General features: G+C 38.0%; 1 protein-coding gene across 2 annotated transcripts in view; it reads left to right on the forward strand.

Annotated features, from left to right (window-relative positions):
* The first annotated feature begins 889 nt into the window (after positions 1-889).
* The window catches only part of LOC131677889 (abscission/NoCut checkpoint regulator), a 58,475-nt gene continuing 33,418 nt past the window's right edge, over positions 890-25,946 (forward strand). For both annotated transcript variants that reach the window (XM_058957979.1, XM_058957978.1), the window contains exons 1-2: positions 890-1,058; positions 1,109-1,260. In XM_058957979.1, the coding sequence (XP_058813962.1) occupies positions 1,011-1,058; positions 1,109-1,260 (200 nt within the window). In that variant the 5' untranslated portion in view covers positions 890-1,010. The remainder of the gene's footprint in view (positions 1,059-1,108; positions 1,261-25,946) is intronic.

Consider the following 25,946-nt stretch of genomic DNA (forward strand, 5'->3'; position numbering starts at 1 on the left):
TTCATACATTTTGACAGCAGTTGGGGTTAGGAACTGACTCAGTTTCGCTTCAAACGAAAACCACATAAATTAAGTGCACTAAACAAAAAAAATACAGGTGGGAACACGCCAATTGTTTAAAAAAACAATTTTAAACTTAAGCCAAACATGAACCGCCATGTTTGAAAAACGCAAAAAACAACCAAGTCCATTTCAGCCGCCAGAAAATTTGTTTAAGTATTGAAATTGCCTTTAAATCGCATTCGCAAATTGCATTTGTTCCTAGGGGCAATTAGCACAGGCGAGTTGAGTCAAACGTCAAACTTTTTAAATCGCCTGACCATGTTCGTCCGCATTTTTTGGACAGGGATTGATTGAAACTCACTTGACAGTAGAGATGCCAGATTTGCAGACATGTCTGGAAATTCGCAGACTTTTAATTTTAGTTGCAGAATTTTTGATGACGCACATATTTGCAATTTTTTTTTGTTTAATTGCAGATATTTACAGATTTTTTAGTTTGGTTGCTGATATTTACAGATTTTTGAAAATAAAGGCTTTTGGTTTCACTAGTTTCAAATTACAACATTATTTACTTAAGGTTTTTCTTCAATAAGCTATTTTGCTCTACTTATCTTGGGCTATAAATGCAATATTTTCATTTAATATAACACATCATTAATAAGTCATTTTTGGTCAAGAATAGTTTTTCTTACAATATATACGCGAACGGAGGTCTTAGTGGAATGTACGTAATATTTCAAAGGTTTTCTTCCATTTAATTCCACTATGTTTTAAAACATAGTGGAATTAAATGGAAGAAAATCCTTGAAATATTAGTTTTCCTGATATTTTTGGCACTTCCCAGACTTTTAAAATTATTATTGCAGACATTTGAAAAAAGTATCTGGCATCTCTGCTTGACACAGCAAAGGAAAAAAAAAAACAAACATAATATTATAATGTCTTGTGGATTGCCTAATATCAAATTTATACAGTTCCGTTGACTTCAAGTAGCACCAATTATTTCAATGGCTTGTAATGGGTGTACGAAGCGTTTTGGACTATTATTGAGAGAAGTAAGAATGAAATTTTCACGGTAGCAGAATCAACAGTTTGCGTTTTTCAGCGCGGTTGCCCTTCTTGTAAATATTCGTTTTGCTCGAAATGCCTAAGGTTTCGGATAATACTAGATAACCAGCATAAAGATGTATGCTTGCGATGTCACGAACTCTCGAAAAATGGCACTGTGGAAGCCAAAAACATAGATAACCAAAGCAGGTAATTACACGCAATCCTTAGAGTAAGTGGGGGCAAATTTGGAATTTTATTAGTGTTAACGAGAACCTGGTAGTGAAAACTGTTTTTCAGGTCAAGGAAAAATAACATTACACTTTTAACAAATAGAAGTACTAATATACACGTCAATAAGTTCTGGTTTCTGATAGCCCATTCAGATCTCGTTTAGTGATTTCTTGAAGCTAGTGATTGTCGGCTTAAGCCGAATTTTCACCTATCCGATCCGTTTCAGTGCCGGTTCAGTTCCGTGCACGGACGCCAAAATTCTTTCATAAACTTCAAATGCAAGCATTCACACTTGTCCGGGACGGTGCCGTGCCGGACAAGTGTGAACGCTTGCATTTGATTTGTATGAAAGAATATTGGCGTCCGTGCACGGAACTGAACCGGCACTGAAACGGATCGGATAGGTGTAAATTCGGCTTTATTCTTTGTTTCCGTTGGAAGCGCGTTCCAGCTAAGGGCTCCGTAAATCAGCACACTTTTTCTGCTGCTGGTAGTGTTCATTGGGATGTGGAATGAGCTTGTGCGCTCAGAGAAGCTTTTCTGAAGATGTTTCAGGATATATCCTGGGTGCGATTCGTAGAACACGCTATGCATGAAGCAGTTAATGCGGAACTGGTAGTGCTGCATGAGGTCCCGCCCTAGAATTGTGTTGCGGACAGCGGCTGTAGACTCCCTTCTCCGGATGTTATACACAAAGCGAACTCCGGCTTTAAAGCATCTTAGTAGTTGTTCTTTTAACTGAGTTGATAAACCTGGAACATATACCGTGTCACTGTATGTGAGATAAGGTACGATAACTGCTAGCATCAGCTTCCGGCGTGTGGGTGTCGAAAGGACAGATGCGAAACGGCGGAAAGTCCTTAATGTGCCGAATACTTTCTTTGTGATATCGTTTACCTGTGTCGCCCATTTTAAGTTGCAGTCCATTTTTAATCCTAGATTGGTGACTTCTTTGGACAGCGGGATAATCTCTCCGCAAAATGAGATCCTGCTTTGAGGTGTGATGTTACCTTGTTTGCAGAAAATTATACCCTGGGTTTTGCGTGGGTTTGGGAAAAGTTTGTTGCTCGCTGTCCACTGTTCGATTGCGTTGAGATCAGCATTTAGTATATTGATCATATTTCGATATTGCATATCGTCGGCGTAACAGTGCACTGAGGCAGGATCCTTGGGGAGTTCCATCTGTGAGAACTCTTTCCGCTGACTTCTTCCCATCCACTTTGACAAGCAGAGTACGGTGCTTCAGGTATGATGTCAACAGGTCGCATGCATCAGCATAGAAACCAAACTCTTCCTCTAGCTTTTTGCGGAGTATCCGGTGATTTACGCAGTTGAAAGCGAGCGACAGGTCGACAAGAACCATCACAGTACAGTTGCCTTCGTCTAGGTTGGTATAGATATCGTGTACGACTTTTGTTAGGGCGGTGGTAGTACTATGACGTTTTCGATATCCTGATTGATGTTTGGCAAGCAGCTGTAGTTGATGGTTGTCCAGATAGCTAGAGATCTGGTCGAGCAGAATTTTCTCGAATATTTTAGAGATGGTTGGGAGGACACTAATTGGTCGATAGTCTTTTGGCTCGACGGGATTGGCAGATTTTGGAATCGGCGTTATGATGGCCTTTTTCCAGATTTTCGGAAACCTGCAACTATCGATTATCGTATTGAAGAGGTGAACGAGGATCGGAAGGATGTGAGGGCCTAATAGCTTGATGAATGAGATGGGTATGTCGTCGATTCCTGTTGCGCATGTTGTAATTTCGTATATCTTCTTAGACACATTGATCGAATTCGTGTGTTCAAAGCGAAATCCATTATTAGCGAAATCCGGAAGCGCTCTTGCTGGCGAATCACTTAGGTGTACTGTTCGTGTACGTAGCTGTAGGTGCCCGTCAGTGAAGAAGTCGTTGAGTTGTTCGATGCGGATGCTTCCGGCAGCAGGGTCTGTATTGTTTTTGTTATTGTGGATTCCCTCTCGGCGAAGGTTGTTCCAGAGTTTTTTCACAGGTATTTCACAACCGAAATTCCTTTCTGCGTATCGCTTCTTTGCTGCTGAAATCAGGATATTTGCTTTGTCGCGCTTGCTTATATAGTCCCGCCACTGTGCGTCTCCTCTTCTTTTATTGGGATTGCGTGCGTACAATGTGTAAGACAGGTTACGGAATTTTATCGCTTGTTCGACCTCCCGGGAGATCCACGGCGTGCGTTTGTCCTTAATGACAATCTCTGTTTCGGGTGCATGTTGGGTAAGAAGGTTTTTAAGGAGTTCGGTTACCATAAGACCATTGGTTTCTATGTCATTTTCTTCAAAGATGTCTTGATTACCTCTTGCAATGAGGTCGGCTTGTAGGCGTACTGGATCTACACGTCGGAAGTTACGGATTTTTATGCGACGTGGTAGCGACTTCGCTACTCTTATGTCTGCAATTAGGTAGACTACCTCGTGGTCGGAGATCGTGTTTGCTGTAGATGTCTTCGAAACCTGAATTGCGTTTGGACAGTCCGTAATTAGGAGGTCGATGGTGGAACTGCTGGTGTCGGTGATTCTTGTAGAGTTGGTCGGCAATATGTGGAGATTGAAAACGTTATGGATGTTAGTTAGAGCATGATTGTTTGCGGTGGGCACAGTGGTATTAACATTAATATTGAAGTCGCCAACAACATAAATTCGATCGAAGTTGAAGTTTACTAAATCGAACAGCAGTTTCTCGTAGTTTTGTGCGAAGAGCTGGTTGGATCCAGAGGGATTGTAGATAACTACGATTCCGATGTTAAGGTTATTTATCTGTGTTTGAACTGCTAGAAACTCGAATCGATGCGCAATAGGGATACTGGGAATGAAGTCTGATTTTGCTACAGGAACAGCGCTTATTCCTTTCTGCACGTAGATACCTACACCACCACAGGTTTTAGTGGCGCGTCCACGGTTTGTTGGCAAGGAATGACGTAAAAAGTTATAACCGTCTACACGAATAGGTCCTACGGGAGCTGATATTTTTAGTTTTGTTTCAGTGGTGGCGAAAAAGTGAAAAGTGATTGCGATTTAGAAGGAGCTTCAGGCCGTCAACATGACATTCAAGCCCTCGAACGTTAAGATGTCCGATTCGGAGATTCGAAAAGTTAGGCATTGTTCGATGTACTGTCTGTGTCGGTTTAGGTAGGATGATTGTGGTTTATTGCGAGGAGATGGCAGACTCATTCGCCAAAGCATGAAAGAACATAGACGAGTCGTCGGATTCCTGCGAAGCACCAGTAAGTTCTATTAGATGATTTGTATCTTGTACACGGGTGTAATGGTTTTGTCCAGCGATCCGAATAGATACTGCGTTGTTTCGAACATATACGGATTGTAGTACTCCTTTGTGTTTTAGGCGAAGGGCTAGGTTACGTGTGCGAAACACGTCGATGGAGAGCACTTCGTTTGCTGTGAAGCGATATTCGAGCGGAAGATCGGGTTTTAGGTTACACAGTGTTGCGCGCTTGTGTTGTTCAAAGTAGCGACGTAGTACTATGTCTTTCGATTCTTTGCCGTCAAAAATGACAATGATGGTCGGCGTAAGTGTACGGTCAGACCACTTAGAGGGTTTTATGGGAAGACGGAAGCAATTCACAACGTGTGTTATCACTTTCTGGATCCCTAGGAATCGCAGGAAATGTTCAACCAATTGACGGACGTTTTCACCTTCGTGGACAGGAATTTTATTCAGCGCGATACGACAGCTGTTGACGTTTTGGGAGCAAGTGTTCGCTAACTTAGCACCGGATTGGATTACTTCAAGTTTTTTCTCTAGCTCCTCCGCGAATTTGTTCTGAACAGTACGTTTTTCTTCCGTTCGGTCGGCGGTTTTGATGCTGTTATGGAGTCGATCAATTTGTTTTTTGTTGGTGGAGCGGAGGGTATGTAATTCGCCCTGTAGTTGCTGGATTGTGGTGGAAAGGTCTTGAATTTGCTTATGTTAGCTGTATAAGTGCTAACACTGACATCATTTTTTGGAATGAGACTTCCACGAATTGTACAGTTTTCACAATAGTACCAACATTTAGATGTTTCCTTAGCAATTTGCTCATTAATTCGGGCGCATACAGTGTGTACCCATTCTAGGCATCTGTCGCAGCATATCCAGCCAATGGTATTCTTGTCGTCTGTTTGGGATTTCTTGCCTTTCTTTCGTGGTGGATTTACTTTGTTGCAAATGTTGCAGTTTTCTTCTTTCGGCATTACATAGGCAGTTGGGCTTTGGATTTGAGGTTATGTAACGCGTACCTAGGCAGCCTTCGGTACGGTATTAGAGTTCCAAATTTCGGCAGTTTTGGGTTTAGAAACTCTATTTCCGGTGTTGATTAATTTAGTACAAATGGGAATATGCAATTATTACAGCTTAGAGCACGAAAGTAAATTGCAGAACGATCACTTCCGGCGTAGTGAGTCACACACACGGCAGCTAAAAACTTCGCGAACGACCGAAAACTTTTGACGAAAACCTTTAAAAGCGGACGTGGACAGTGTTTCCACAGAAGCGGCACGCACACTAGAGGGAACCGAGACGTTTCTGACGGAAAAAAACCCACGGAACACAGGAGCGAGAAAAAAACACGCGACTTTGTAGTTTGCAGTGTTGCCGCTTTTATATCCGACCCTAGGATAGGATCCGCCAGCTCTGTCCCCTGTTTTTGAACCAATTCTGAACCAGCTCGTGATTGGACGAAAGTGACATTGGCAAACGTTCGGCTTGGAAACTAAAAGTACTAAAGGGCTGCTTGGAAGTGTTGTCGTATTGTGATATAAAACGTAAAACAACGTTTGTTTACCGTTTTGTTTTTTTTTTGTTTTCTTGAGATTCCGCTTTCTTTCCATAACGTCCGTCTGTAATTATGAAGTGAAAGGCATTTTCTGGCAGACGAATTCAAACATATCTCTCTTTTCGAAGCCTAACCGAGTAACTGACTATTTAGCCTAAGTATGAAAATTATTTCAACTTCATGTAAAAATTGTCTTTGTTCCAGCGCCGAGTAAATTGGGAGTATTAGGTTTGTTCCAGTACATGGAAGTTACTCCCTGTTGCTCCAGAGCAAAAAATTCTTGCTCCTTTTCACTCCGGTTTGCCACCAGAAGAAGAAAAAAGAGAAGAAGATAGTACAGGAACGATTTTCTCCCTGTTTGCTCCGGAGCACTTCCAGTTTCTCCTGGTACTGGAACAAACCTATTGTCTATCGCGAGATAATATAGCATTTCGTCGAGTTTTTGCTATATGGGATACACACGAGTGCGGTCGAAACAAAAACAAACGTCAAAATGTTTTCTCACTCGCACTGATGCAAACTAGATGGACGCGTAATTCAACGCACGGCCCTGTGGCGCATGGCTGAAAAGTCGCAATGTGGATTTAAGAAAAGATTCGCAATACTTTGGGGCAAATCGTGAGAGTTATCCTGGAAATCGCTTGTTGTTCTTCTTTTAGTATTATCGATACAGTTGAATTTTACAGTTTTCAACTGCATCAATCATCGGTGGAAATAGGAGCGTGTTATTTTCTACTGCTGTTTTCTCCGAAAAAATCACATGAAGTACTGGAACAAACCTAAACACCTATACAAACTAAACAAAAATTAAGCCTTGCAAAAAAGTAGTTTTAGAATATTTAAACCAAAAGCGAACAGAGAAGGTTGATCTTGTGAATGAGGTTGCTCGACTCAAAAAGCAACTTACAAAAATTAAGAGCATGGAAATATTTTTCGTAATGGCCAACAACTAATATATATTATTTTGCTTTGCTGTATTCCGATGGAAGACCCGTAATGATCATTTAAATGCGGATATAAAGACTAAATCATTGGTTTTTCCCGGAGCGTGAAATTGATACATAATATAGAATATTTTAATCAGAACAATTTAAGCATGATTTTTGAAAGCAGCGAAACTCGCATTTGACCCAAACAGAGAAAATGGCGATGACATTTTCGAAGTTTTGTTTTAAATGTTATTTAAAAACCATGCCGATTATTACTCCAATTATTCAGTCAAAATGCTCACCAAAGGTGCCTTTTCATTGAATGGAACGAACATTCGCGATCAAGACATTCAAAAGAGCGTTATGAAGAAAAATTAAAGTTACGATGTTATTACTATCACGCTCACAGTTTCGTCGTTTTACTTTCGTTAGTTTTGGTATCTTTGTTGCACTTACGTTATTTCAGTTTCGTCAATTGTGGTAACCAATCTTATCAATTTTTAATCAATACTACGACTGAACTGTTTCGCCGAGGCAGTATGCCGATGAGGACAACCAACATTTCTAGTTTGTCACTTTTGAGCAGTGTGTTGAAGACAAATAAAGGTTACGTTATTCTGAGCATCACTCTTACACTTTCGACATTTTTCAATTAGTCGAGTTTAGTATCTCATTTTTGTTCGCATTGTCACAAGTATTTAGAGTTGATCTTCTGTAGGATAGATTTAAAGAATCAAATTAAAAATGTGCTGAAAGTGTATTAGTGGTGCTTAGAGTAACATAACTTACATTCTTTTCCTCTAAAATATTGGCTAGAATTAAGGAACTGCGTGCTCTTGTTCCTCTTATAGAAACATTACCTATATTGAGCATTTTAGTAGAACGATTGTAGTATTTTTTAATGATTTAGTTACAAAAACCGATTAAATTGAAATAACGTAAGTGTTACAGCAGTACCAAACCACAGATAACAGACGTTTAGGCTAGAACAAAATTTCTTCAAAAACCTGTGTAAACTTTCAAATTGATATACGTTGAAAATCCGTGTTTCACTATTGCCATCTGCGCAACTGTTTGCTACACGTGTTTGACAGCTGCACTCTAACTGCATTGTAGTGATCACTGCGCCATCTGCAAACGTTTGCCAAACATGTTTCAGATGTCTGATTTATTCGCAATTTCAGCAGCGGGTATTTACACACGATTCAAATCGAGCTTAAACGTCTGTTATCTGTGACCAAACCTAACGTAACTAACATGACGAAACTGTATTTATGCACTGTTGATGTGTCAGTTGTTTGTTCGTCATTATTTCGATTACGCATTTTTCAACTGCATTACTGAATAATGAAACGAAAGTTTGTCAGCATGTACATTAAGATGCGCAGAATGCGGGGGAGTAATAATCTCAGTTTGTTTACATTTGTTAGTTACGGTGTTTTTAAAAATCATGCTTGAATTTAAGTTTTGGACACGACTGTAACAAAACAAATATTTTGGCAACATTGGTCGAGTGGGGGTATGTCGTTTTCAGCAGGGATTAGCAAAATATAAGAAGCCAGCTGGCGGCAGCGATGCCAGATTTACAGACATGTCTGTATTTTACAGACTTTTGATGGCCTCCTACAGACGTAATCAGAAATCTACAGACTTTTAAAAGAGTAACAGTGTTTAACAAAATTGGACTAGAATAATTTGACCTGAATACGAGTGATTCCTTTACAATAGTTTACTAATTTCAAGCTACTTTTAAAGTAACAACCTAGTGTAAATAGGATTTACACAACTATCTACGGACTTTTGCAGACATTTTAATTATTATTCTACAGACATTTCACAAAAACGTGTGGCATCGCTGGCTGGCGGATCCTATCCTAGGTATAAACCTAGGATAGGATCCGCCAGCTCTGTCCCCTGTTTTTGAACCAATTCTGAACCAGCTCGTGATTGGACGAAAGTGACATTGGCAAACGTTCGGCTTGGAAACTAAAAGTACTAAAGGGCTGCTTGGAAGTGTCGTATTGTGATATAAAACGTTAAACAACGTTTGTTTACCGTTTTGTTTTTTTTTTTGTTTTCTTGAGATTCCGCTTTTTTCCATAACGTCCGTCTGTAATTATGAAGTGAAAGGCATTTTCTGGCAGACGAATTCAAACATATTATCTCTCTTTTCGAAGTCTAACCGAGTAACTGACTATTTAGCCTAAGTATGAAAATTATTTCAACTTCATGTAAAAATTGTCTTTGTTCCAGCGCCGAGTAAATTGGGAGTATTGTCTATCGCGAGATAATATAGCATTTCGTCGAGTTGTTGCTATATGGGATACACACGAGTGCGGTCGAAACAAAAACAAACGTCAAAATGTTTTCTCACTCGCACTGATGCAAACTAGATGGGCGCGTAATTCAACGCACGGCCCTGTGGCGCATGGCTGAAAAGTCGCAATGTGGATTTAAGAAAAGATTCGCAATACTTTGGGGCAAATCGTGAGAGTTATCCTGGAAATCGCTTGTTGTTCTTCTTTTAGTATTATCGATACAGTTGAATTTTACAGTTTTCAACTGCATCAATCATCGGTGGAAATAGGAGCGTGTTATTTTCTACTGCTGTTTTCTCCGAAAAAATCACATGAAGTACTGGAACAAACCTAAACACCTATACAAACTAAACAAAAATTAAGCCTTGCAAAAAAGTAGTTTTAGAATATTTAAACCAAATGCGAACAGAGAAGATTGATCTTGTGAATGAGGTTGCTCGACTCAGAAAGCAACTTACAAAAATTAAGAGCATGGAAATATTTTTCGTAATGGCCAACAACAAATATATATTATTTTGCTTTGCTGTATTCCGATGGAAGACCCGTAATGATCATTTAAATGCGGATATAAAGCCATTTACCCGAAGGACATTTGCCCGAATGTCACATAAACCCGAATGTCATTCACCCGAATTCCACGAACACCCGAAAGACATTCGCCCGAATGCAACATAAACCCGAATGCCATTCACCCGAATTCCTTATACCCGAAAAACATCGAAATGTCAATCGAAAAAATTTAATTTATTAAGATGAAATACAAATTTTACATTTGATGCTATGAAGAAATTAACACTAAAGCTATAGGTACTGCTCATAACATCATAAGAGTCCCATGTTGAAAAACAGCAAGCCGAGAAAAACGCTGTTCAAGATTGTCCCATCCATTGAGCCAAATGGATGGGACAACCATGTTTTGGTATTTTTTTTATATTTTCTGAACAAACCCGGTAATCTTATTTGTGCAGTGTGATTCAGTGGTGATACAGAATACAATCCAACGGATAACTCATTTTCGACAAAAATCCACATGGGACTGTTATGCGTTTATGGGCAGTATACCAGTCAAATAGTTAATCCAATCACCTGGTTTGTATCATTTAACTAGGGTTTCCAGTTTTAGGTCCTTTCGTGAGTTCTTTTAGGAATTTTTAGCTGTTGGTTCCGCTTGTAGTGTACGTAAAACATACGTGCTAGGATTTTTCTCTTCAAGCCGCAACTGCCTCAACACACCATAGAATTTCCACGGCTTAACAAACCGTTCCATTTATTGTGCTAGTCTTCCACATTATTGGTGGTTCTAGGAATCTTTGTCACATTTTCGAAAACTGACCACGAAGCGGGGGGGGGGCAAAGAAGGGTTATCGAGAAACTTTTTGATTAGTTTCCTTCCTACCAAAAACACAATTTTAACTAATGTAATACAAAAAATCGTCGAGAGCCTTTGGACAACTTTTCTTAAATTCTTCGAGTGCCATTGGAATAGCTTGATGGGTCAAGAAAGCCGAGGCAACAACTTGTTTGTAAATTAGTTGTATTCAGTGATCTTCCGAATATTTTGTCTGACGAACAAGTTGTTTTATTTTTCTGAAAAAAAAACTTTGGTTTAGATGGAAGAATCATCCGTGAATCAGGTGGAAGAATCATCCTGTCTCGAAATCTTGGTAGCTATTTGGTATATAGATTCAAGAAATTGCTCTTGTTTTGAAAGAAGGAATCAACCCTTATGTTTGAGTATACCGGGCAGACGAGTGGATCAACAGTTTCTTTGCAAACTTATTTGGCATGCAGATCCAAGGATTTGTCATGTTTGAAAGAAGCAATCAACCCCTAATTGTGGGAAAAAGAGCTGCTCATGTTTAAAAGAAGGAATCAATCCCTAAGTGTGAGTAAACCGGGCAAACGAGTGGATCACCGGTTTGATTGCGAGGGTTATTTGGTATACAAACTCAAAGAACTGCTCATATTTAAAGAAGGAATCAACCCCTATATTTCAGTAAACCAAGCATACCAATGGATCACAGGTTTGCCGAATAGGGACCTCCGCTTCGGTTCCTCGACCTCGGTAATTGTGGCAAAGCCGCATCAGACTAGCTTCGCCAAATAACATTTATGAACTACTATTTACCAACGGTGTTGTGCCAAATGGACTTCCACCATGCAAGATATAATTACTAATTTAATTGATTCAATTCGTTAACGGAACATCTTAATATATATTTACCTCGATCGATGGTGTTTCCGAAAGATTTCTTATTATTTTGTCCGGTTTATCACAAGATTTCACCGCTCGAGCTGACAACTGCGTCCTATATGCATCAATTTGCACCTGAAGAGCATTTGTGGCTTTGGCAACAGAACCTCAGTGACGTCGGATAGTACACCTAAAAGCGATGTCGCATAGCCACATTGGTCAGTGAACGGTTGACTAATGTGGCTACGCCACATCGCTTTCTGGTGCACTGTCCGACTTCGCACCGCTCAGTCGGCTTTAAACTAGCTATAGCCCCTATGTTTGAGTAAACCGGGCAAACAAGAGGATCACAGGTTTGCTTATAACTCCGGCGACGGCTGGATCAACGCCTCGTCCAACGGAACCTCAGCGGCTTTGCGCCGCTTCGGATCCTTGGCCTCGGATATGCGGCCAAACCGCATCCCACTAGCTCCGCTGTATAAGCTCACTTGTTATTGTTCAGTTTATCAAACTTTGGTTAAAGATTTCACATTTCCCGCTCGGATTTTGTTTATTTAGGTTAAAATACATCCTTTTGGCAAAAAACCGCATTAAAGTCGGACTTCTATCACTAAAGTCACTAAACTAGACAATTACCGACTTTATATTATGCTTGAGTGAATGTTGTATTCGGGTTAATGACATTCGGGCGAGTGGTCCATTCGGGTTGATGGCATTCGGGTAAATGGTCCATTCGGATTAATGACATTCGGGTAAATGGTCCATTCTGGTAAATGGTTTTCGGGCGAACGTCATTCGGGTAAATGACTTTCGGGCGAATGTCATTCGGGCGAATGTGATAGAACCGTTTTTGGTTGATTTAGTAAAGAAAATAACCAAATTTTTATGATTTTTCAATGATAAATCAATGAATGTAATGTTTTTGATTGGTAATAAAAGAAATTGGAATTCAATGTCCATCTCGGAATTTCAAAATCACGAGCTGCAGCGCGTATAGATATTCCCATTTGCATCGCAGCAACTGCTCGACGAATACTATATTCATCATGTTTTTTGTGTCTTTCGTTTATACCCTCTTAGAACGGTTGGTTTCAAAATCGTCCAAAGAAGGACGTTCGTTGGACCAATTTGGACAACGTCCAAATAACCGTTCAACAAACGTTGGACACGCGTTGAACGATTTTGAAACAATTTTTTGGACGTCTCAGCGGGTAATTACGAACCATTGTGCTAAAACGTATAAAAAATAAAGATAGCGTTAAAACATATTTTCACTCGTAGTGTGAACATAGTATCACAGAGAACAGACGTCCATCTTCAGCATTCAACTTGTGTAAAATCTATAACGGTTTCGAAGGTAGTTTGGATATCTAAACCAGGTGCGCTACTGTCGTCATGTTTTTTTGTGGCTGAGTGCGACAGAATTGACAGCGGTTATTCCTCTACCCAGTCAAACTAGTCCGGAACCGATTCGGACTTCCAGCATGAATTCCAGCTCAAATGCGTCAACCGATAGAGTCGGAATCGGTTGTTTTCTTTGAGCTAGATTCCATGTAGAATCCATCCAGGATTTCGAACCGGTTCCAGAATCGATTTGATGGATAGTTGGGATAGGGTTGGTGTGGCGGCGCTAGTGTTTTTCGTATATTAATTCAAATGTTTACACACGTTTTTTAAATATTTTTGTTCGATCATGGATGTCTGTTCTCTGTGATAGTATTAATTTGATAAACAATTGCGATACTCTACACAACACTGTTTGCCCGCCAGATGGCGCTTCGGAACAAATTGTGTTTTCCTCGTTTTTTTGACAGTTCCCGGAATTTGATTCGGAATCCTTAATGGAGTCATTAGGGATTCCAAATCAAATGCAACAACCGATTCTGAGTCGGAATCGGTTGTTGCATTTGATTTGGAATCCATAATGACTCCATTCAGAAATCCGAACCGGTTCCGGAATGAGTTTAACTGGGTTGCAGCTACACGCGATGGGTATTCAGCTTCCCGGTCAAACCATTCGGAATTTGATTCGGAATCTTGAATGAAGTCATTATGCATTCCAAATCAAATGCAACAACCGATTCTGAGTCGGAATCGGTTGTTGCATTTGATTTGGAATCCATAATGACTCCATTCAGAAATCCGAACCGGTTCCGGAATGAGTGTAACTGCCCTCTAAGAACGGTTGGTTTCAAAATCGTCCCATGGACGGACATTCGTTGGACCAATTTGGACAACGTCCAAATAACCTTTCAACAAACGCCCATCGTTGGACCCGTGTTGAACGATTTTGAAACAATTTTTTGGACGTCTCAGTAGGTGGATTTTTGCTGGCGGCTGCGTTTTTAAATGCGCACTATTTTGACAAGTCGTCTGTACCAGCTCTCTGGCAACCCTATACCATCATATGGAGTTTGACAGCGACCTACGTATATAGGGCGTTATAGCTATAAAGCCCCAAACAAAGTTTTATGTTCGGCAATATACACGACATTCAAGCATTCCACACGACGTTTTGCACCTTGTGGGATGATTTGACACCGTATTATTCAGAAAAACTACGTTTATTAATTAATTACAGCTTTTAATCAATCGATTCAAAGTTAATGTTTTGATTTCCATGGCAGTGATGCTGACTGCACGATTTTGACAAGCGGTCAAGCATGGTGGTGTCACTCCTGTCACCCGCTATGGAGATATACAGACTTTCACAATAGTCAACATGTGATGGGCCTAGCCGCTTCTAGGTCCATGTCGCCCGTACAATAACATTGGGTTGTTTTGATTTTAGCAAAGGCAGATGTTAAATAGTACAAAATGGCTGCCTAGCAGCCAACCAATCTTTCAAGGCTATCACATACCTTGCTCATTTATGTTCTCAATTCAAATGTTAAACGTGAAATTCGTTAGTTTATTTGAAAACCTCTTTTTTCGATGATTTAAATTTCTTCCCCAAATTATTTATAAGCCGATTCTCGAGAGAATTGTGGGATTATAACCTCTGCTCTTACCTAAATTCATCACACAAAAAATGACCAATAATAGCACGTATGAAGCTTGCCTTTAAACCTCCCGGAAAAGCGTCTTCTAACGATACAGTACCTAAACCTACACCTAAACTGCTTATTAACATCTGATTTTGTATACAAATTCGTAGCAAAATTTACCACTAAGAATTGACGATTGTCAGCTACAGTTGCAGCTGCGTTTACGGAAGAAATCGGTTGCAATTCACCTGATATAGTGTCGACTAGATTGAGTATCGCTGATTGCTTTTCCTCAGTATAATAATCGCCCAATTACATTATAAGACTGATTAATTCCCACTGAGACGTCCAAAGAATTGTTTCAAAATCTTTCAACACGGATCCAACGATGGACGTTTGTTGAACGGTTATTTCTCGACGAACATATGTTTACGGCTTAAAAGCCAACTGTCAAAATTCTCTTTGAAAGGAAATTCCGGACAAACCATTACTGGCGAAACAGTTCATAGCAGTTAATAAAAGAAAAAACATTTCTCTTTTTTTACTACCAATATCTGTGATTAGCGAGTAACGGTTTGTCCGGAATTTCTTTTAAGAGAATTTTGACAGTTGGCTTTTAAGCCGTAATCATATGTTTTGCGAGATTTGGACGTTGTCCAAATTGGTCCAACGAACGTCCTTCATTGGACGATTTTGAAACCAACCCTTCTTAGAGGGTTGCGGTATTGAACGCTGTTGGTCGACCAATTTTTGTAAAGGGCGAACACGAAATTATTGCGACACATTCAACAAGGCATAACTTTTTGACCATTGGGTAAAAATCAACCAAATTTTGCACACTTTCTCATTGATGTGTATTGTTTACATGCTGTCAAACTCGAAGTCGTGTTTTTCGATTCAACGAAAATGGAGGTAGACCAACGCGAGTCGAGAGAACAAATTCTTTCCAAACACCTGGAATTTACTGATCTTTCGCACCGGCAGTTGGGAAAAATGTTGAACATTCACCATTCAACCGTCTCCAGAGTGTTGAAGCGGTTCCAGGAGCGGTTGACGTTGGACCACGGCAAAGGAGCTGGAAGAAAACCGGGACCGAAGAACAAAAAGACGGAGGGAAAGGTGAAGCGGATGATTAAAGTAAATCCCAACGTCTCAAGCCGTGATTTGGCTAAAAAGATCGGCATGTCGCAGAGCTACGTCCAGAATGCAAAGCAGAGAGCTGGACTACATACATACAAGGTGCAGAACTTCCCAAACCGCGATGAGCGGCAACAATCGACGGCTAAAACTCGGGCACGGAAGCTCTACGAGAAGATGCTGACAAAATATGGCTGCTGTGTGATGGACGACGAAACGTATATAAAAGCCGATTTTAAGCAAATTCCGGGGCTGGAGTACTGGTACCGGATGACACTGTAAAGACTTTGATGGTGGGCATCAAGCGAAAATGCGTTCAATTTTACACTCAAGGCTCCATCGATTAACTTTTCTTTTGATTTTTGAAGTAAGTATATGTATAAAACTACCCTAAAATTTTGGTTTGATTTTAAACATTATAAGAAAATTGGCATGACATTTTCGGTATCGCAATAATTTCGTGTTCGCTCTTTATTAGGCTGTGCACACTGACGAAGTCGACTAGCAAGTCAACATAAATTTGACTTTTACTGTGAGCCGTGTTTATCAACACTGCCATTAAGCTGTGAAGCAATGTTGGTAAATACGGCTCACAGTAAAAGTCAAATTTATGTCGACTTTGTCAGCGTGCACAGCCAGTAGATACAGGATACTAGATTAGGATTGTCGCTGGTATCAGTGGTAGGAACATCATTGTTTTGATTCCGGTATATAACTGTCAAATGGGCCAAATAGAAAAAGCAAAAAAAAATCTCTATCGTCGTTTCATAGCGACTAATTTTGGTGTGTTATAGCCAGCAAAATAATGGCCATTCGTGGCTGGTGTATTTTCATTACATAGAATGCAAAAATTGTCTAAACCTACATTGAATTTTGATAAGTTTTCATTTCTTTGTGCGGCATTTACAAAATCTTTCATTTCATAACAATAACAGTCGAAAATTTACACCGAGAAAATTCGTTATATTGAATCTATTGATTTCACACATGACTTTTTGCAATTTGTAGCAGCACATCAAAATTATCTGTCACACATAAATATCATGTGAAAAGTATTGAAATTGCCGTGCCGTAAATCAAAATTATAATAGTATGCCACATAGAAGTTTGATTCATAGCAAATTTCACATTATTTTTCGGTCTGCCTCTCGTTTTTTCTGCTGTAAATTTTATGCATGTCTTGTATGCATAAACATCACAGCAGTATAAAAGAGACGAAAATAAAAAATATGCAAACTCTGTATTTTACCAACTTGAACATCAACTAAACAGTTTGTTTTTGCAAACAAGCTAATTTTTTCTGCGTGTACCAAGAATGTGGACCGAAGACTTACCAGATAGACGTGCGGCACTTTGACAGATATAAACCGAAAACAAAACAAACATGCTTTGAAGCGAAAACAATGGGAACACCAGCGAGAATCCCAATCTAGTGTTCTGTATCTACTGCTGCTGTAAATGTTTTCTTGGGTTTTTTGCGTGTCTCCTTTTTTCAAAGGTTTTAAGGCATTTGTTACGAAGCTTTCGCAACACCGAAGTGTATTCGTGATTTATTTGTACGTCTTATCTTCTTGAACAAAATTTCTTAGCAAAACTCGTTCCACTTGAGTACAGTGAGCTGCTCGACACATTCTATAACAAATTTTTGACTTATTTAACATTCAAATGCATTTATTAGCACGCCGAATACAAACTTTAGCAAATAAAACGTTTAATGGAATTATGTAACATAATAACCCGTTAATATATTTCACACACCTATTATATTGACCACACAAACAAGCCTGCGGCAATCTTATTTTGCATCTGTACAAAGATTGCAAATATAATCAGCGCCAACAACCCACTAATAACTTGACAGCTACCAAGGCTCTTATGTGCGGTTGGTGTGATTAACCCATTATTGCCCAACCTACTATATATAGTAGGTGCTAAGAATAACTCCTATTACTCAATTAATAACGCAGAACAGGCATAATCAACGAGTTAATATTGTTCATATACTCTTGCAGAATATGTTTAGAGAAGTTAGAGTGGTTAAACCGGTGTTTATGTTTTGTTTTTAATCAATTTTCACTTAAGGGGTTACACATTTTTGTTAGGATGAAAAAATCGAATTTTTGTAAATTAGATATTCTGAAACTACATACACTGAGGAAAATTTTCTCAAAGTTTCATTAAGATCGGAATACGACAACTTAAGTTATAGCTATTCATAGACCTCTACCCATTCACCACTTGTAGGCGGTACGTAGTGTTTGATACGCTAGACCGTTGACTCGCTGCACTGATAGTAAAACTCGATTACCTCGGAGTTGTATTTTGTTGAAAAGTTCATCCGCGGCGATCACGATATCTCAGGATCCGATTAACCCATCAATCTTAAATTTTCACTGGTTGTTCCTTATAATATCAGCTACGTTGAGTACAAAAATAATTATACTGGAATGATCACATCATTTTTCTTCGATCGGAAAACACAATTTGTGATGCGCGTGAAAAATAAGTTGGGCAATAATGGGTTAAGACTGTTTTAACTTGGTATGTGTAATTGAGAGAAATACACAATAATCTATCACACACCTACTTTATTGGGCAGCAGTGTATATGTATGGTATTGTGCACGTGTACACAAAAACATTTCGTTCAATCCAACACTTTTCTTTTGGAAATATCTTTGCATGAATAAAATAAGTTAAACGAATGATACGAATAAGATGCATGAGCATGAGATAATAAACTGATCGGAATGCATACAAAGAATGAAATGAATACAATACATACCGGCTTGAACCTTCGTTCGAACCGGTCACAATCTTGATAGCTCCTGATTGACCTAGAGTTTTTCAACAGCAACAGTCTTTCTCAAGACAACCTATATTTTTTTCGACAATTAGTCTTTCTCAAGACTACCTACTTTTTCTACTCAATCAGTCTTTTAAAAGACTTAAACATTTTTCAAGAACAATTCAGCCTAAAGAAATATTTAATTCTTCCAACATGCCTGGGTCCTCCCACAAAGGCCGGGTTCCAATTTTTAAAAATAAACGAAAAAGGGTGGCTTCTCCACCCGATAATTCAATTAATTGCAGCAACTCATTCGATGTTTTATCCGAATGTGAAGATAACGAAATTTGTAAATTTCCTCGCGTTGTGCACAATGCCAATAAGAAGAAAAAGCAACCACCTCCGCCGGTAACAGTGATGATCTCCGACTTCAAGGCCTTTCGAACTGAGCTTTTGACGTTCCTTCCGGACATGAAAGACTCTTTTCAGATTGGCCGAAGAGGAGAATGTAGAGTTACAGCGGAGGAATTGATTGGCCACAAACGACTACTCCAGTATCTTACGGAGAAGTTATATAAATTTTATTCAAATGACTTCAAGACAGATAGACCATTCAAGGATGTCTTGAAAGGGCTACCACAAGGTCAAAGTTTGGATGAAATATCCAACGAATTGAAAAATTTACTTGGCTTTTCTCCTTCACAAGTTATTCTTATGAAGAGAAAGGCTAGCGGCGATAACACGCCAGTACGCTCTGGAATTATCCAGGAGCTTTATTTAATTCATTTTAACGGTAATGAGGTTAATAATTTGAAAGCATTTAAAAAGCACGTATTATGTTTCACGTCCGAGTAAAGTGGAAACATTATAGGCGACATGGGGGCAGAATTCAAAATAAATTGAAGAGTAACTCTAATTTTGTTATTCATCGATTTGATCGAATTGTTGGATTCGGCGGAGGAATAGCAATAGCGGTTGATCGTAGGATCAAACATTCCGTTACGCCATCTCTTGACACCAAGGTGATCGAGAGTTTGAAACTGATCTTGTTATCATTTTTATTGCTGCAGCCTATTTGCCTTTTCAGTGCACTGGCTAGCAAATTAATTTCTTGAAGGGAGACACACAAAAACTTACAAGAAATCGGTCGAAACTCTTCATAATCGGTGATTTAAACACCGAGCCTGGAATAATGCTCAAAGCAATTCCAACGTTATACTACTTTTTAATGATTGCTCTGCTGGTTATTATTCAATTTTGTTCCTGAATGGTCCTACGTGCTATTCGTCTGTAAGGAATCTGCCAACAATTGATTTGGTTTTGACAGATCAAAGTCACCTTTGTAGCGAATTGATTACACATGCTGACTTTGATTCTGATCATCTTCCAGTAACTTTTTCACTTTCTTAAGAAGCTGTTTCCAATCCCATTAGCTCAGTGTTCAATTATCACAAAGCGAATTGGGAAAGGTACAAAACTCATATTGAGAATAATTTTAATCATGACCTTGATTTACAAAATAAAGCTGACATTAATACGGCATTACAAAATTTAAGTAATTCTATCGTTGATGCTAGAAATTTATCAGTACCAACAACACAGAAAAAAATTATACTCCTATTATTGACGACGATCTTCAACTTCTGATTCGCTTGAAGAATGTTCGAAGACGTCAATATCAACGTTCTCGTGATCCTGCTATGAAATGTATCTATCAGGATCTACAAAAAGAAATTAAGCATAGATTCACACTCTTAAGAAACGAAAATTTCGCGAAAGAGGTTGAACAAATCAAGCCAAATTCCAAACCTTTCTGGAAACTTTCTATGGTTCTTAAGAAACACTAGAAACCAATTCCAGCTTTGAAGGAAAGTGACCACATACTTCTTACAAACGAAGAAAAAGCTCGAAAACTTGCTCAGCAGTTTGAGAGCGTCCATAATTTTAATCTCAACGTTGTAAGTCATGTTGAAGCCGAAGTCTTACAAAAATATGAAAACGTTTCAAATCAAGTATTGTCTCTAAACAATATTGTTGAAACAAACTATGATGAGATCAAATCCATAATGAAATTGTTAAAAAATATGAAAGCTCCAGGTTATGATGGAATTTTCAACATTCTTCTTAAAACCCTTCCCGAAATCACCATGAGATACTTGGTCAAAATATTCAACGAATGCTTTGAATTAGCATACTTCCCTGAAAGATGGAAAAATGCCAAAATTATTCCTATTTTGAAGCCAGATAAAAACCCAGCAGAAGCATCTAGCTATCGATCAATTAGTTTACTCCCTTCTATTAGTAAATTATTTGAAAAAATCATCCTAACTAGAATGATGTCACATATCAATGAGAATTCTATTTTTCTTCCTGAGCAGTTTGGGTTGGACGTATTGGACATTCAACTACTCATCAACTTGTGAGAGTAACTAACATGATAAAGGCAAATATCTCAAAGGGAAATTCCACTGGAGTTGCTCTTCTAGACATCGAAAAAGCTTTCGACAGTGTTTGGCACAAAGGATTAATTGCCAAAATGTGGGATTTCAATTTTACAATTTACATAATAAAGATAATTAAAAATTATCTTACTAACCGTACCCTACAGGTTTCTTAGCAGAATTGTAAATCTAATAAGCTACCAGTTAAAGCAGGCGTCCCTCATGGCGTCGCACCAATCCCATACAATATTTTTACCTCTGATCTTCTAAATCTACCTACAGGCTGTAAAAAGTCACTTTTCTATGATGATACTACCATCTCAGCCACTGGTAGGAGTCTTCGTATTATCTGCAGTCGATTACAACGAAGATTGAATATTTTCAATAATTACCTGAAAAAATGGAAAATTTCCACTAATGCGGCAAAAACATAATTTATTGTGTTTCCGTATAAGCCAAGAGCTTCTTCTCTCAAATAATAACCATATTATTAAATTTAATGGTTTGAATTTAACGTGGTCAGATCAAGTTAAATACTTGGGTTTGATTTACGATAAAAAAACTCACTTTTAAGGATCACATTGAAGGAATCCAAACAAAATGCAACAAATATATAAAATGTTTATATAGGAATTCTAGGCTCTGCCTAAAAACAAACTATTAATTTATAAATAAATATTTAGACCGGCAATGCTATATGCCGTGCCAATCTGGGCAAGTTGTTGTGCTAACGAAGAAAACGCTTCAAAGGATTCAGAATAAAATTTTGAAAATGATTTTGAAGCGTCCTCCCTAGTTTAGCACAAATGAGTTGCACAGACTCGCAAACATAGAAACATTAGAAATTATGACGAACAGTAGGGGAGAGTGAGGACACTTGATCCTTGGGGATATTTGATTCCCTGACCATATCTCATAATCTATACATCAAAAGTTACCACAATATAAAAAGAAAATGAAATATTTTGTCGTTTATGATGTTTTAAAAACAAATCTAATGTATAACATTTGGTTTGGAAAAGTTGTATAATATTTTAGAAAATATGTGTTGATGTCCATCTCAAAGATCTCTTTACAAATTTTTTAAACGGTTGTATGAGATCGACGAACTAATTATATATGAATATTGTCAAGTACGATTACGTTCTCAGGGCTTTTGTCTAGGAAAAAAACGTTTTTCGAATAAAAAGTTTCACAACACATACAAAAAAATAAATTTTGTTCGCCTCATACAATAGGTATCTTTGATCCCTGTAACACTGGTTACACTTGATCCCTATCATTAGCTCTCTCAAACACTTTCAAAATGTATAGAAATAGAAAAACATCATTTTCTTAAAGTGCCTGGCATTATTAATTAGTCTAAAATGTGTTTTTCCCTGAGCAAATTATGATATAAGTTACTGATGGTTGGAAAAGCCAGTTAAACAGCACTGATTTACCGCAAATACTTGTCTTGACCTTCTACTGTGACTAAAGTTTGTCGCGCATCTAAAAAAGTAGTCTAATTAATTAATTTGTCAGGACAGGTGATTAGCTGAACATTCGTGTCTATTAGTCCTAGTGTGCCTTGTTTCTTTAGCCCTAGTAGCCAGGGGATCAAGTTACCACACGTTTTTACAAAAACCTCGTTTTGACATGAATTTCAAAATATTACTGACAGAGCATAATATTCGCATTTACATATTATTTATAGCTCTTACAATTCAAATTGACTACAAAATGGCGAATTTTGAAGTTTTTATTTCATTGAAAACTTATGAGAAAAATTAAAGGGTTGTGTACAGGACACGACCACGGTGACATTAAAAATATAGCTTTTTTTTATCTATCGCACATATCGACACACGTTCTTGTTCACTCGCCTGTTTTCATATGTTACAATTTGCTATATACCCTCCCCATTAAAACATAATTTATTGAAGGTCTTTTAACGGTAATCTATTAATTAATCAAGTATCTCACTAGGTGATTGGCATTATTTGGCTGATCCATCTAGTAAAAATAGGCTGGTCTGTTCAGAAAATATATTCAAAAGAAAAGTTCCATATTGAGAGTTGTGATGAGGAAACCCACGCCCGCCAACGGAAATATACAGATTCTCCATAAAATATGAAATTTCATTTTCCATTTAAATTTTCAATAATGTACTAATGAACTTAAGTAAACAATCTTAAGTGTAAGTATTTCTTGATCGATTAGTGGTGGAAAAATGAAATTATTTGATAAATTACATTGTTATGCAACGTTCGCACTACCAGTTAAAACGGGTTTTTATGCTATCTTGGTGACATTTTTCTTGTTGCTAATTATTAAAACGTGTTATAACTCTGTAGTGTAAACATTGTATTATTAAACTAATTCTGCAGCGTTTTATGTTATATAGGTGTTTTATGTGGTAATAGGACTGACATAATTATATCTTCAGTACAGCGGTTTGTTTCATAATTTAAAACAGATTTATTTCAAAATTTAAATTAGTATACCCAACCGTATTTTTTGTATACCTTAAAACGCAATTAGAACTGTGTTTTAAATACATAGGGTAGGACAGATATTCTGACTGGTTAAACCTGGAAAACAATTTTAAGTCCAGTAACGCTTAAGACATAGCTTAAATTTGAATCGAAAAAGAACACCCGCTTCAACTGCTGCTGGGACGGTAAGTTCTGTTTTAAAATTTTCCATTGTGTGCAGTACAAAACAAAAGTGTTTGAAATTAGAAAACAAAAAGTTCTGCTGGGAATGTGATTGTTTCCGATGCAATTACACTCAGATTTTTCACGCAGGGGATACAGGCCGTGTAAATGAAAACCGCGTAAATTTAAAAAAAAAACGCGTTAATGAAAACCGCGTAAATTTCAAAATCCGCGTAAAAAACCTGAGTGTACTCTCCTATATAAAATACTACGCTGCTGAACAGTGCAATAACTACAGAAGCACGTTGTCAGATGCCTTACTGATAAAAAACATATAACCGAAATATGAAACATGAAAACCAATTGGCTCTTTACCCTACGCAGCTACAAAGCGCCGTAAACATGGATTAACAAGTTACAACGCACACGCATGCATAAAAATAAATATATTTTTTTCAAACGCAACACTCTTAAGCAGCACACACCGTATTGAATTAAATCCAAACCACCCCGCCCACCCACTTTGCAAATCATTCTGTGACACCATGCTGGTACCCGACAAATCCGCACACGGCCACCGCTGCCGAAAATGCATAGCGTCTACCGCTTATTGTAGTGCCCAGACGCTGCAGTCATAATCTTACCCGTTCGACATAAGAACAAAAACTGATTCAAACGGGTACGCGTCACCTCTATTTATAAACTAATCGTATATGGTTTAGTCACTTAGGTGCGAGTGTATGCAAATGCCAACGTTACCGAAAATCGATAGCGCTTATTGCATCGCCCGGAGACGACGTTGCTCGTGTGGGATAAGAGCAACAACTGATTTAAACTGACATGCGTTGCTTCTATTTATGACTTTTCGTGTTTCATTGAGCAACTAAGCTGCCCTCTTTTGACGGCTGTGTCTGAGAAATCTGCCTCACGAATGGTATTTTTCCCGTTTTTTGTGAACTTTTTAATTTTACCAATTTCCAAAAGTCTACTTTTATTGGGGAGATATTAAATTATTACCAATATTTAAGTTAGGTGTTTCTGAATCGGTTGGTGTATGAATGATTAAAATCCATCTAGTAATATCGGAGTTATAAGCGTGCAAACCTTACATAGTTTCGTTACATGGGAGATAGTTTAGATGTTAGAATGACACCTAGCCCCAGATAGTGGAGTAAGACATTTTTAATGTCAAAAAACAAAAGTGGGATCAAGTGTACCCTCTCCCCTATTATAAGCAACTTCCGACAAAAATCGTTGCAATCTTCAATTGCAATGATTAGCTCTCTTTATAGTTTATAAGTTAGTTTATAAGATTTGTTTAGCTCCTTATTCACAAGTAGGTTTAAAACTTCCTACTGAAAAAAATACTTAGCTGCGAAAGCATATTATATATTAATAATAATTAACTGAATCATGTAAACAATAGGGATGAAAAGTCACCACTTGTGGTTGAACACCCAATATACTAATTTAGAAATGTAATGCAAACAAAACAATATAATCAAATAGAAAATAATATATATAAAAAAATGAATGCAATAGATAAAATGAGCTCAAATGAATAAAATGAATGAAAAGAATGCTAAAAAATCATAAAAATGAAATTATCATATATTTAAAATTAGTAAAATATTTAAAATGAAAAAAAATAAAGCGAATATAATTCATGAAATGAATGAACTGGAAAAAATGAGCATATAGAATAAAATTTAAATGAAAAATTAAGTATTGATTTTTTGTGTTTCGAATTCATCTCGTCAGTAACGAGCACCATCTGGGTGTCTAGTTAGACGATGTATTTGTTTTGGAATTAAAAAATGTCTTTTTTAAAACAGATTTCTGAAAAATGATTTTTGTGCAAAATAGAATAGGTCCAACATTTTAACGCGTATTTGGAAATAGTAAACTGCGATAATGTGACATGTGCTTTCAAGCCCTTAAAACAGAGAGCGACAGCCAGATTTAACTTCCCGCTGGAGATATGGGAAGAATTGGGGTGAAACAGGTACACACGTTTCGGGCGGTCATTCCAAGTATGTTCAATCGATTCTATCGAACTGTTTTATATAAGAAAAACTACTTCGGTGAGCTGTTTTCAGCATCTTTCTGAAATGATGAGTAAGGTATAACTTCATACATACATTATGCAAGGAATTGGGGTCCAGCCTCTTTCCTAGCAGTACAGCGAGGTTTAAATTCTATCTATGCTAGCTATGGGAAGGATTGGGGGTAAAACGGGTATACATGTTTTGTCCGGTAATATGAACTATATTCAGTCGATTCTCTGGACTATTTGGCCTGTGTTAAGCCAAAGAGGACCAAGCGCCATTTTGAGATACATGTTTTAAAACCGCAATCGCATCCAACATAGAACTACCAACACCCACATCTATTTATTTTTGGGATCACAAATAGTAAACGAAAGCAAAT

This window comes from Topomyia yanbarensis, chromosome 1 (genome assembly GCF_030247195.1).
Source record: "Topomyia yanbarensis strain Yona2022 chromosome 1, ASM3024719v1, whole genome shotgun sequence".
In the NCBI taxonomy this organism is placed as follows: domain Eukaryota; kingdom Metazoa; phylum Arthropoda; class Insecta; order Diptera; family Culicidae; genus Topomyia; species Topomyia yanbarensis.